Source organism: Panthera uncia (genome assembly GCF_023721935.1).
Source record: "Panthera uncia isolate 11264 chromosome C1 unlocalized genomic scaffold, Puncia_PCG_1.0 HiC_scaffold_3, whole genome shotgun sequence".
Taxonomy (NCBI): domain Eukaryota; kingdom Metazoa; phylum Chordata; class Mammalia; order Carnivora; family Felidae; genus Panthera; species Panthera uncia.
The window spans coordinates 7634113-7646578 of NW_026057584.1; the positions used below are offsets into that span (position 1 = coordinate 7634113).

The window sequence follows — 12466 nt, forward strand, 5'->3', positions numbered from 1 at the left end:
GGCATGTGTTTGCAGTGGGAGAGGAGTTAGGTTAAAAAAAAGGACGACACTGTGCGTGTGCGAGGTGGTGGCCACTCTGAGCCTTCCCCTGACTCATTCTTGAGTAGCTGGGGGAGGCCAGGCCCCAGACCCGCTAGCGGTTGGAGACACGGGGTGGCCTCCAGCCTCTGGACCTAGGCCTGCGCCCCTCCAGTCGTGCTTGTGGGCCCCGTCGGGGGCCCAGGGCCTCTCTGAACCTGCGTCTACCCTTCCCGCAGCTGCAGCCCGTGAGCCATGCGGAGGTTCGCCGGGAGGCCGACGGTCCGCGCATCCTGTAGCTGAGATCGCCGAGGGCTGCGTGGCGGGGCCAGCGGCACCATGGAGACCCCATATTCGATGACGGCTCACTACGACGAGTTCCAGGAGGTCAAATACGTGAGCCGGTGCGGCACGGGAGGAGCGCGCGGGGCCTCGCTGCCCCCCGGCTTCCCGCTGGGCGCGGGGCGCAGCGCCACCGGGGCCCGAGCGGGGCTGCCGCGCTGGAACCGGCGCGAGGTGTGCCTGCTGTCGGGACTGGTGTTCGCCGCCGGCCTCTGCGCCATCCTGGCCGCCATGCTGGCGCTCAAGTACCTGGGTCCCGGCGCCGCGGGCGGCGGCGGCGGCGCCTGCTCCGAGGGCTGCCCGGAGCGCAAGGCCTTCGCGCGCGCCGCCCGCTTCCTGGCCGCCAACCTGGACGCCAGCATAGACCCGTGCCAGGATTTCTACTCCTTCGCGTGCGGTGGCTGGCTGCGGCGCCACGCCATCCCCGACGACAAGCTCACCTACGGTACCATCGCTGCCATCGGCGAGCAGAACGAGGAGCGACTGCGGCGCCTGCTGGCGCGGCCCGGGGGTGGGCCGGGGGGTGCGGCCCAGCGCAAGGTGCGCGCCTTCTTCCGCTCGTGCCTCGACATGCGTGAGATCGAGCGGCTCGGCCCACGGCCCATGCTCGAAGTCATCGAGGACTGCGGGGGCTGGGACCTGGGCGGTGCCGCCGAGCGCCCGGGGGCCGCCGCGCTCTGGGACCTCAACCGGCTGCTGTACAAGGCCCAGGGCGTGTACAGCGCCGCCGCGCTCTTCTCGCTCACCGTCAGCCTGGACGACAGGAATTCCTCGCGCTACGTCATCCGCGTGAGTGCGTCCCCCTCCCCGGTCACCCCAGCAGCAGCCTGGGACCGGGGGCGCCGCCGCCCCGCTCGCGCGCCCCCAGCGCAAGGCGACCTATGCGTAAAGGGAGGGAGCGCAAGGGGAGGGGAGCGCGCACCCGCATAGCGCGGGAGGAGGGCGCGAGTAATTTCCCTCGGGTAATTGCCGTGCTTAGCGGAGCCGCGGGAGCCGCAATTTCCCAGTCCTGTGGCAGGCTGTGAGAGCACGCAAGGAGGGGTGTGCCAGTGGGCTCGGGCGGGCCAGAATGCCAGGGGCCTCGGCTCTCGGTGTGGGCTCCGAGAGTGCCCCGTACAGGTGGGGAAGGTTGAAGGCTTACAGAAGGAAGGGTGGGGGGACTGGGTCCTCCTCCGCTCCCCGAATCTCCAGGCGAGACTGATTAGGGGTGGAGGTTTCCACCAACTTCTCTGGGTGGAAGGAGGGCTAATGTGCTTTTGTGCTGCTCCTGGGGCTTGCGACAGTAGGTGTCTGCTACGTCCTCTGTTAGGGCATTTGGATAGAACTTCAGTCTGTGTGCAAGAGCCTGACATGTTGCCCGCTGATCTCTGACCTCTGACCCCCGTCACTCTCCCCAGATTGACCAGGATGGGCTCACTCTGCCGGAGAGGACCCTGTACTTAGCTCAGGATGAGGAGAGTGAGAAGGTGTGGGGGCATGGGGTGGGACTGCAGGGAAGGCCTGGGGCTCCAGGAGGGACGGACTAGGGCCTGACACGGACCCCCCCCCCCCACCCCGCGAAATGTCCCATCTTGGTGCAGATCCTGGCAGCATACCGGGTGTTCATGGAGCGCCTGCTCAGCCTACTGGGGGCCGATGCTGTGGAGCAGAAGGCACAGGAGATCCTGCAGCTGGAGCAGCGGCTGGCCAACGTGAGCGGGGGTGGGGGAGGGCTGCCATGGGCCCACATGAGTGGGGGGGGGCTGCCATGGGCTCACATGAGTGGGGGGGGCTGCCATGGGCCCACATGAGTGGGGGGGGCTGCCATGGGCCCACATGAGTGGGGGGGGGGCTGCCATGGGCCGAGGGATGGCCCTGTCAACTCCAATCTCCGCCTCCAGATCACAGTGTCAGAGTACGATGACCTCCGGCGGGATGTCAGCTCCATGTACAACAAGGTGACGCTGGGGCAGTTGCAGAAGATCACCCCTCACGTGAGTGCGGCCCGCCGCGGTGCGGAGGCATTGATGCTGGGACTCCAGGGCCGTTGTTCCCCAGGGTGGGGCGAGGCCTTCCACGGCCATGGATTCCTGTGTCCTCCCGTGCGTCTCCCGGACTCCCTCCCCGTCCTCTGTGCTCCCTGCAACACCCAGCCCTACTGTCCCCCACCCTCGGCCCCACAGCTGCAGTGGAAGTGGCTGCTGGACCAGATCTTCCAGGAGGACTTCTCGGAGGATGAGGAGGTGGTGCTGTTGGCCACAGACTACATGCAGCAGGTGTCCCAGCTCATCCGCTCCACACCCCGCAGGTACAGCTGCTGATCACCCCTCCACCTGCCCCTCCACATCCCTCACCCGCACCCCAGATGTGTCTGCTTGGTAAGGTTTGAATTCCCGTTTCACCTCCGTCCAGTAGCCACACTGGGGAGGCATGTGAAGAGCACTGGAATAGGAGTCCAGATCCCTAGGTGCAGAGGTGGCTCTCCCACCTTCTCTCTGGGACCCTGGGCAGGGCTTGTGAGCTCCCTGAGCTGCGGTTTCTTCATCTGGGGAGAGTGAGGCCGACTGAGTCCGGACTCCAGAAACGGAAGGTGTGGGTGCAGTTCTGCTGCCCCAGGGCCACCTTGGGGAGCGCCTCCCTGGTCTCTGCCCAGAGGCCCCCCAAGGCCAGTCCTGAGGCAGACAGTCACCCCGAGTGCCCACCCTCCTACTGCATAGCAGGTCGGCATCAGGCACTCGTCTCAGGGGCCAGAGATGTGTCCTGCTTCGTGTGGGCCCTTTTCCCTGACTGGGGCTCAGGCCACTCCAGGTTCCGGCTCCATGGATCTGGAGTGACCCCCCGCTCCTGCGCGGGTGCCGGGTGTAACCCCAGGCCGAGGGGTCTGGAGTGGCATGGCACGGAGCCCTTGGGTGGCCCTTGCGTATGAGCCTGTGTGGACACCCAGCCGTTTGCCCTGGCCCTCAGGATCCTGCACAACTACCTGGTGTGGCGCGTAGTGGTGGTCCTGAGTGAGCACCTGTCACCACCGTTCCGAGAGGCGCTGCACGAGCTGGCACGGGAGATGGAGGGCAGTGACAAGCCACAGGAGCTGGCCCGTGTCTGCCTGGGCCAGGCCAACCGCCACTTTGGCATGGCGCTTGGAGCTCTCTTTGTACATGAGCACTTCTCAGCTGCCAGCAAGGCCAAGGTCAGGCTGCCCTGGGCTTGGGGGTTGGGTGTGGGTGCAGGTGCTGGGCAGGGCGTAGAGTCCTCCCATGGCCTTGCGCTGAGAATGGGGAGCCCACATATTCCCTTGCAGATAGGGGCGCTCTGAAGCTCCAGACTTCTCACCAGGCCACCTCCCCCAGGAAGCCTACCTCATCTATCAGCCACAGGAGGGCTAGCCCCTCAGGCTCCTGCCCCCCCTTCTCTGCCATGCTCAGTAGATTGTTGCTGGGGCAGTTTGTGCTTCCAGACTGTGAGCTTTTTGTAAGGGGGGCCAGGCCTGGATCCCCACCTCCAAGGTCCCGCTTGGCGCTCAGGACCAAGCCTTAGGCCTGGGAAGTGGTACTGAATCAGTGGTATCCCTCGTGCCAGGTGCTGGGGGCCCAGAGTTAAGGCCTCCTGAGTTGACCCTTGATCCCTGACCCCTGGCCCTATAGGTGCAGCAGCTTGTGGAAGACATCAAGTACATCTTGGGCCGGCGCCTGGAGGAGTTGGACTGGATGGATGCTGAGACCAAGGCAGCTGCTCGGGCCAAGGTGAAGTGGACCCTTTCCCATCTGTAGATTCCACGAACACTTATGGAGTGCCTACTGCATGCCAGGCTCGAGTGACAGAAGAGGCGGAGATGCCCCTTGTGGAGCTGGCATCACCTGGTCTGGTCTCGCCTGTCCTTGAGCCCTGCCTCTAGACTACAGCCTCTCCCTTGGGGGACGGGGGGCTGTCTCCTGAGGCCCTGGCTGCCCTCTCGCCCGCAGCTCCAGTACATGATGGTGATGGTAGGCTACCCCGACTTCCTGCTCAAACCCGAGGCTGTGGACAAGGAGTACGAGGTTGGTCTGCCTCTGGCCCCACCCTGCCTAACCAGCTGGGCTTCTCCCGGCCTTTGGCCAAGACCCCCAGGGAGGCCCCCCACGACCAAAGAGAAGGAACCATGACCCTCGGCTGATGGCCCCTGGGGGGACGTGGGGCCCGCCCAGCGCTGGTCTGTCCATGCCCGTCGCCTGCCACTGAGCGCTGCCCATCCCCTGTGCAGTTTGAGGTCCACGAGAAGACCTACTTCAAGAACATCTTGAACAGCATCCGCTTCAGCATCCAGCTCTCAGTCAAGAAGATCCGGCAGGAGGTGGACAAATCCACGTGGGTGCCTGGCCCAGAGCGGGTCGAGTCAGGGAGGGAGGTTCCATGGGGAGAGGCTCCTTAGCCAAGGCCAGGAGGCTGGGAGCGGGCGGGTGGAGGGGGGGGGGGGGCAAACCGCCTCAAAGTCATGCTGGTGCAGAGGTCATGGGGCCCGGGCGGGTGGTGGTGGGGGCCGCGAGGGTGGGGGCTCAGCCTAGAGGAGGCGCGGGGCGTGGCCACAGGCTGCGTCACTAGGGTAGCTTTTAAGGAGGAGGGGGCTGGGAGGTGGGGGGGGGAGCGTGGGTCTCCCTAGCTGACCCCCACCTCCCTCCACAGGTGGCTGCTCCCACCACAGGCCCTCAATGCCTACTATCTACCCAACAAGAACCAGATGGGTAAGGGGGCGTGCCCCACAAGGGGCGGGGCCTGGAGGCGGGGCCAGTCTCCTGCTGACCACGCCCTCTCTGTAGTGTTCCCGGCAGGTATTCTGCAGCCCACGCTCTATGACCCTGACTTTCCACAGTGAGTACCCAACCCAGCATGAGCCAGAGCCAGCTCTGCAGCCCTGTCTGCTGGGTGCATGAAAGCTGCCGGGACTGTCCCGATCCAGGCTGGGCCCAGGGGTCATGACAGTGGCAGATCCTGGATCCCCATAGTCTTACCTCATCCTTGATTATTTAGAAAAATGTGTAGGTTTTTTTTCTTTCTTTCTTTCTTTTAAATGTCCTGAGTTCCCCCTTACCTGGTTTGAGGCTTCTTTAGGGGTTTCAAAAGTGGCTTAGTGATGAGGAAACAGGCCAAATCCAAGGTGGGGTGCCTCAGTTTCCCTCATGTCTTCGTCCAACCTGGTCTCTTCCCCTGTCCCAGCTCTGTTAGAGGTTATTTCCTACAGAGCAGCTGCAAAGGTATTGTTGGCCCCTTTTACATGTTGTATGAGGACTCTAAGGCACGAGTGCCCCAAGACCGTGGGGACACCACTGTGGCCTCCCTAGGCCACCTCTGGCTTGACCGGGGCCTTCCAGGGCCCAGGCAGCAGCGTGGAGCTCTCGGAGGGCGGGTGAGGCTGGGGCCTGACGCTGCTGCCGTGGGCCCAGGTCTTTGAACTACGGGGGCATCGGCACCATCATTGGACATGAGCTGACCCACGGCTATGACGACTGGGGTGAGGCCCGAGGGTGGCCAGAGGGGGTGTCGGGGGAAGGGAAAGGCAGACAGCGGGGGGCAAGGCGATGCCGGGTGGATTGAGACCCCACAGCCCCCCTGTCCCCATCGGCCGGTGGGTGGGAGAGGGGGCTTCGGGCATGAGAGTCCGTCTCCACCACTCTGCCTGCTGCCCACAGGGGGCCAGTATGATCGCTCAGGCAACCTGCTGCACTGGTGGACGGAGGCCTCCTACAGCCGCTTCTTGCGCAAGGCGGAGTGCATCGTGCACCTGTATGACAACTTCACCGTCTACAACCAGCGCGTAAGATGCCCTTGCTGCCCCTCAGGCCCGGCTGGGCGTGGACGAGGAGCCTGCGTGCCCATGTGTTCACACATGTGCCCAGGGCCCAGCTCACATGCCCAGGGTGTGCGTGCACACTCACGTGGGTGCGTGGAGGAGTTCACGCAGACTCATATGAGGCACGAGGGGGTCGGGGCCGCATCTAAATCCTCTGGGAAAGGGAAGGGGAGTGTGGGCGGGGGCCCAGGGTGGCAAGGCCTGAGGAAGGCCAGTGGGCGGCAGACGGACCCCGGCCCCTTCCCTTCTCGGCAGGTGAACGGGAAGCACACACTTGGTGAGAACATCGCGGACATGGGCGGCCTCAAGCTGGCCTATTATGTGAGCTGCCCCCGCCTGGCCCTTCGTTCCTGTGGGGGGAAGGATGGGGGCTGATGAGGACTCCACGAGGGACGTGGGCACCCCAGCCTCCCCATCACATGGCGCTTTGGCTTGGGGGAGCGGGGGCCTGTGACTGGCACAGGGTCCACTGGAAAAGGAGGGACTCCCAGGCTGCTTTGGGGAGAGCAAGGAGGGCTGCCTGGGGTTAGCCTTCCCAGGAGGGAGCACAGCTCAGGAAAGGCGGAAGGCAGGGAGCCTGGGGCTTGGCATGGTGGGTGGTGTGCAGAACAGGGGCCGGTGAGGGGCTGACTGGGTGGAGGGTGAGTCAGGTCACCGCACTGGGGGCACCGCAGCTCCACACTGTCACCCCCAGGCCTATCAGAAGTGGGTGCGGGAGCACGGCCCGGAGCACCCGCTGCACCGGCTCAAGTACACGCACAACCAGCTCTTCTTCATTGCCTTTGCCCAGGTGGGCCAGGTGGGGGCCAGGTGGGGGGTGGGCAGGGGTGGGGACATAGCTCTCGGCCTGCCTCTCATCAGCCACCCTCAGAGGCAATGGTCCCATGGGTTCTGATGAGGGCTCAAGGCCTAGTGTGCTGGGGTGGGGGGAGGTTTGCAAGGCTTGCTCAATGGACTCCTTGGCTTCAATTTTCCCTCTCCTCCCCTCCCCTCCCCGCCATGGGGCCCAGAACTGGTGCATCAAGCGGCGGTCACAGTCCATCTACCTGCAGGTGCTGACCGACAAGCACGCACCTGAGCACTACAGGTGGGCCTGCCTGCCTGGGCCTCATCCCCTTGTGTCTGGGGTGGGAGCAGGTGGGGATGGGGAGGGGCAGCTGGGGGGTAGTGGCCGTTGGAACCCACACCTGCTGGGTCTCTCCTCCTGCCTGCCCCAGGGTGCTGGGCAGCGTGTCCCAGTTCGAGGAGTTTGGCCGGGCCTTCCATTGCCCCAAGGACTCACCCATGAACCCTGCCCACAAGTGCTCTGTGTGGTGAGCCTGGCCATCGGCCCGCACGCCCTCACCACCCGCCCTGCACGAATTGCCTCCCTGCCAGCTGCCGGGGCAGGCATGGACCCGGCACTGGTCTGCTCTGGGCGCCACCCACCTTAAGGCCTCCAGGACCTGGCCTTCTTGCTGTCCCTCACTTCCGGAGGGGCCCGGAGCAGGGATGGGGCTGGGCTCCAGGAGGCCGTGGGGGTGAGATGCTGGGGTCCCCAGTCTTGGCTCTAAGGAGCCAGACCCCCTGGCCAGGGTGGATTGTACAGGCCCCACCTTCAGTCTGTTCTTGCTGCTAAGTCTGGTCAATAAACTGCTGTACCGTTGTCTTGGTTTCTTCAGGGGCCTCCGGAGCAGGTAGGGCTGAAGGGGTCCCTTTGTGGGGAAGCTCAGGCCCTCAGCACCGCGGGGACCCTAGAGAAGACCTTCTCGTCCCTTCCTGTCCCCCCTCCCTGGCTCTGCTGTCTCTCCCACCAACCACCTGCTCCTCCCTCCCCCAGAGTCCCGCCTAGGCTCCTGTCCAGCTCCAGACCAGGCTCGTGGGGGCCAGAACACCAAGCCCGCTGGTCTGTGCTCCAGCATGACACTGGGACTCACTTCCCCTCAAAGTGTAGATATCACAGGCCAGGCCTTGGGCTCAGCGTGTCCAAGAAAGAGGAGCTATGAGACACGCTTACGTGGAGGTAGGGGCCACTCTGTACATACAACACTGAGTCGTGCTCTCCGGTCTGGAGTGGACGCTCCAGGGATGAGAGAAAGAGAAGAGCTGTCAGGGGCTGGCCTGTGACATGGCCGTGAGGCTCTAGGCCCCGCCCATGGTGGGAGGGGGAGGAGGGAGGGCTGCCCCATCACACACAGGATGGTGGGGTGCGGGGAGAAGGTCACATGGGGCAGCCCCACTGGGGGATCCAGGTGCCTGCAGTGAGTGGGGGACCGTGGGCCTCCTGCCTTTCCTCCTCTAGTCTGTTTCTCTCACTTTAGGGACAGCCTAGAGGGGGCGCCCCTCCCTGGCTGTGCCCGGCGTGGCCTATCCCCATCTCCCACCGCAGTGGAGAATCTCTTGCCAGCCCAGCTCCTGTCATGCTCAGAGAACAGCCATCCCCATCTCGGCCTTGAGTGACATTTAAAAAGTTCCTTTTATCTGAGCCTCGGGCACACCACCCCTGGGGAATGAGAGACAGAAAATGCACGTGCCACAGCTGACGGAGGCAGAGTAGAGGGGCGGGCGTTGTGTGGCCCTGGGGAGGGCTCTGCGGAGAAGTGGCAGGAACTTTGAAGGACCCCATAGGAAGAGCCAAGTTCCCCCACGGGGCAGGGACTCTTCAGGAGATGAGCAGGGCAGAGCACCCTTCAAAGGTGGAGGTGGGGTGTGCAGGGAGTAGGGGTCGGGTAGAGGAGCCGTGATTATGGACCTACCTCCAAATTCCCCTCCAAGCCCCTCGCCCCCTGGCCTGGGCATGTGTATACCATATCCCTCAGCAGCTGGCACGCTACAATGTGCCTCTGGTGGCTGGCACAGCCAGCCAGTTCGCTCCTTGCCACCCACTTGGGTGGGGCCTGGTGTCTGGGACCCTCCACACCCCGTGCCCAGCCCATCCATCTGACCTGGGATCCTGGCTGGAATCGGAGTCCCCAGGCCCAGCCCTTTTGCCCCCTGTGCCCCGGTGGCTCTTTAGTTCCCCAGCTCCACTCAAGACTAAGCCTTCCTGTCTCCCATCCAGCTCAGGGGAGGTCTGGGGTGGACGGAGCCTAGGGGGTGAGACCTCCCCATTCTGTCTGTGCCCTGCTGAGGGAGCCAGAGGGACTTGGGCGTGGCGGGGGCGGGGGGGGGCGGGGTGGGGATGGTGGGCCCCCGGGGAGAGGACGAGTTTCCTGGCCTGGAGACTGGTCCAGTGGGAAGCCTGTGGGACTTGGCTGCTGGCCGGGGGCCTCAAACCCAGTGTGCATTCCAGCCAAGGCGCGCCCACCCTGCGGGCGGGACCGTGGGCCGCCAGGCCTTGAAGCTCCTTACCGGGCTACCTGCGGAGACGTCGCTGCTACCTGGGGCTTCGGGGCTTCACAGCCCTTCAGGGAGAACTGAGGGAGATCATCAGGTCAGAGGGAGCTCGAGCCAAGGGCACCCCAAGGACAGAGTCCTGGTGCTTGGATGGGGCCCATGAACTCCAGACACAGCCACGAAACCCAGGGCCACGGTGTGGCCCAGCCTGGCACAAACGTGACACTGTGTGTCACCCGCTGCTTCCCAAACTGCTTTTCCAGACACACCCTAAGAGCATCCTCACTGCAGCCCACTGAGGTGCCAGGGTGACAGGAACAGGGAAACCGAGGGGAGCCACGGGCCCTGCCTAAGGGCACGGCGCACACGTTCGCTGACGGGCACCACTCAGCCGCCACGTCCTCTTGAGCTCTGGGCGTCCGTCCTATACTCGGTGCCAGCTGTCTGAGCGTCCTGTTAGGGAACCATGCACGTGGTGTAGATGCTGGCCACTCGTGGTCTGCTGGCCCCTGTGCCAGCGACTCTACTGAGGAGGCCGGCAAGGTCGGCACAGCTGCCCACCCAGCCTCAGTTTCCCCGTCTTAAGTGAAGGCCGTGAGTGCCGAGAAGGCCCCTTGGGCAGCCGTGGGACGGGTTGTGGTAGGGCTGGCCCCAGCCGTCCCCTGGGGAGTGAGGGCGTCCTCTGAGCACAGCTCGCTGGGATGACGGAAAGCAGTCTTCAGCCAAGCAGTTAATAGCAGGGAAAGAGCTTTCAGGCGTCCACCTCGCGCCCGCGTGCAGAGCGCCTTGTGGTTCCTGGTGCGGCTCTGGTTGTGCCATCCGTGGCTTTGAGACCTTGAGCCCAGGGGTCACTGCTGGGTGGCCTTGGCAAGTGACTCACCCTCTCTGGGTCCCGGGACCATCACCGGCAGCCCCGGGGGAGTGTGTGTGCCAGGGGCCGGCCTGCCTGCGATGGATTGATGTGAGCCGCCCTTCCCCTCCTCCCCGCCCAAGCTGAGGCCTGCACGGCCGCTGCCCCAGCAGGCTCGGCCCGACTCCGAGACCTCAGGTCAAGGATGCCGGGAGCACCCTCCGTCTGGGGCCCCCTGGGTGCCAGCTCGGTACAGATCCGGGGAGGACTAGGAGCCAGCTGGAGAGGTGTGCCCGAGCCTCCCTGCCTAGGGTCTCAGAGAGAACGGGGGGGTCGGCAGCCCCGGGATTTCTGTGGCACCCAGGAGGGGGCACAGGGCTCCTGGTGCCACTGACCAGCCATAAGCCCCGGGCCTTTCTAAACAGCTCAGTGGAACCAGATTCAAGTTTCTGCCATTCCTGTGGCTGCTTCTGTGCCAACTCCAGATGCCTGGTGCTCTGGGGACCCTGGGGCCCCCGCTTGTGAAGTACCCTAGATGCGATATTTTTTTATTTTATTTATTTGTAAATGTTTATTTTCTTAAATTTTTTAATTTTTTTAAAGAGTTTAGAAGCTTTTTTTTAAAAAAAGTTTTAACGTTTATTTACTTTTGAGACAGAGAGAGACAGAGCATGAATGGGGGAGGGGCAGAGAGAGAGAGAGACACAGAATCGGAAGCAGGCTCCAGGCTCTGAGCCATCAGCCCAGAGCCCGACGCAGGGCTCGAACTCACGGACCGCGAGATCGTGACCTGAGCTGAAGTCGGAGGCTTAACCGACTGAGCCACCCAGGTGCTCCAAGATGCAATATTTTTAAATGGCTTGAGCTCCTATGCCAAAAATGTTTGGAAAGTCCAGGGTCTTCCATATGCAAATAGCTCTGGGGGTATGTTCTCAGGGGGATTAGGCCTCTCCTCATGCCTCCTTTCCCACCCTGACGCCCCCTATGCCGGGCTGCCCCCTGTCCCTTCCTTCCCCAGGGACCTCCCACATGGAACTGGGTAGAGTCACAGACTTTACTGAAGGTTTGGGGGGGGCAGAGGGGCCCTCTCTGTGCCTCCTCTCCTTTCTCCCCTTCTGGATGTCTCCGCCCTCCCTCCAAGTGACCTGAGAAACCTACTTCCTCTTGATTGATTAAAAAGAGCATTTTCCCCTTCCCTCTGCTGGCTCCAGGCTGGCCTAGAGGCCCAGCACAGTCTGTAGCCCTGTGACTGTCCCCTCCGGCCACCCAGCAGCAGGACGGGGTGGTGGGGGGAGGGCAGGGTGCACCAGTCCCACTGCCCTACCCCTGCCTCCATCCCACAGTTTCTGCGCGACCCTGGACGACTCGAATTTGGACGGCACATCACTGAGCCAAGTCTGTCCGGATCTGAGCAGAGCCTCTCCTGTGCAGCCTTCACCCGGTCACTGGCGTCGCCTGCAAAGCTGCCAGGGATGGGGACCGCCAGATCCCAAGCCCCCTTCCCTTTGGGGAAAACTAGCTGGGCACTGGCCTAGCCTTTCCTGCAGAGTCCTTCTAATGAACTGGACTCCCCCCACCCCGTGTCCTGGCAGGGTCCCTGTTCTGGGACTGCTCCGGCCACAGGGCTCCCCTCTTGCCCTCCCTGTCACCCCACGCCGGGCTGGAGGTGCCCAGAGGGCCGCCTGGGCACACGGCTCAGCCCCCAGGCCCCAGGCCCTTGGAGCAGCCCGGCATGAGCTCATCAGGTCGGAGGGGAGTGAGGCGGTGCCTGTTCTCCCACCTCAGCGGCCGCCCGCCTGGAAGCCTCTGGCGGTGGCTCAGGCTGATTCATTGGGCGGCAGGCAGCTCAAGTCCCAGAGCCACTGTCACATGGTGCCGTTAAGCCGCATCTCTCCTTGTCTGTAGTTTGCATAAATAATAAAAAAATCCCTCCCACCTTCCTGCGGGACCAAAACGTTGCCGGGACTGCTGACGGGGATCTGCATGGGGAGGTCTGAACGTGGCCACTTCTCTCTCACCCGAGGAGCCCAGGGCAGGGAGGGAGGGGCGTGCCTGACGGAACTTGCAACGCTGATGAGCGAAGAAAGGGCAAGGTCAGGGTGCCCGGGGCCTGGATGCCTCCCGGCGGAGGGTGGACGGGG

General features: G+C 63.8%; 1 protein-coding gene across 1 annotated transcript; it reads left to right on the plus strand.

Annotated features, from left to right (window-relative positions):
- Positions 1-262: 262 nt before the first annotated feature.
- Positions 263-7805, plus strand: ECEL1 (endothelin converting enzyme like 1). Its single transcript, XM_049614680.1, has 17 exons — positions 263-1149; positions 1758-1826; positions 1941-2051; positions 2241-2333; positions 2523-2647; positions 3304-3526; positions 3981-4079; positions 4299-4373; positions 4577-4680; positions 4996-5054; positions 5130-5181; positions 5754-5821; positions 6000-6124; positions 6416-6481; positions 6855-6950; positions 7171-7247; positions 7378-7805. The coding sequence occupies exons 1-17, from the start codon at positions 358-360 to the stop codon at positions 7475-7477; spliced, it is 2334 nt and encodes a 777-aa protein (XP_049470637.1). The 5' UTR covers positions 263-357; the 3' UTR covers positions 7478-7805.
- Positions 7806-12466: the final 4661 nt, after the last annotated feature.

Excerpts from the sequence above, each read along its gene's own strand:
- ECEL1 (XM_049614680.1), top strand. The coding sequence starts at position 358 with ATGGAGACCCCATATTCGATGACGGCTCACTACGACGAGTTCCAGGAG. Across the intron at positions 2,648-3,303 it reads ATCCGCTCCACACCCCGCAG|GATCCTGCACAACTACCTGG; the intron begins GTACAGCTGCTG and ends CCTGGCCCTCAG. Across the intron at positions 5,182-5,753 it reads TATGACCCTGACTTTCCACA|GTCTTTGAACTACGGGGGCA; the intron begins GTGAGTACCCAA and ends CCGTGGGCCCAG.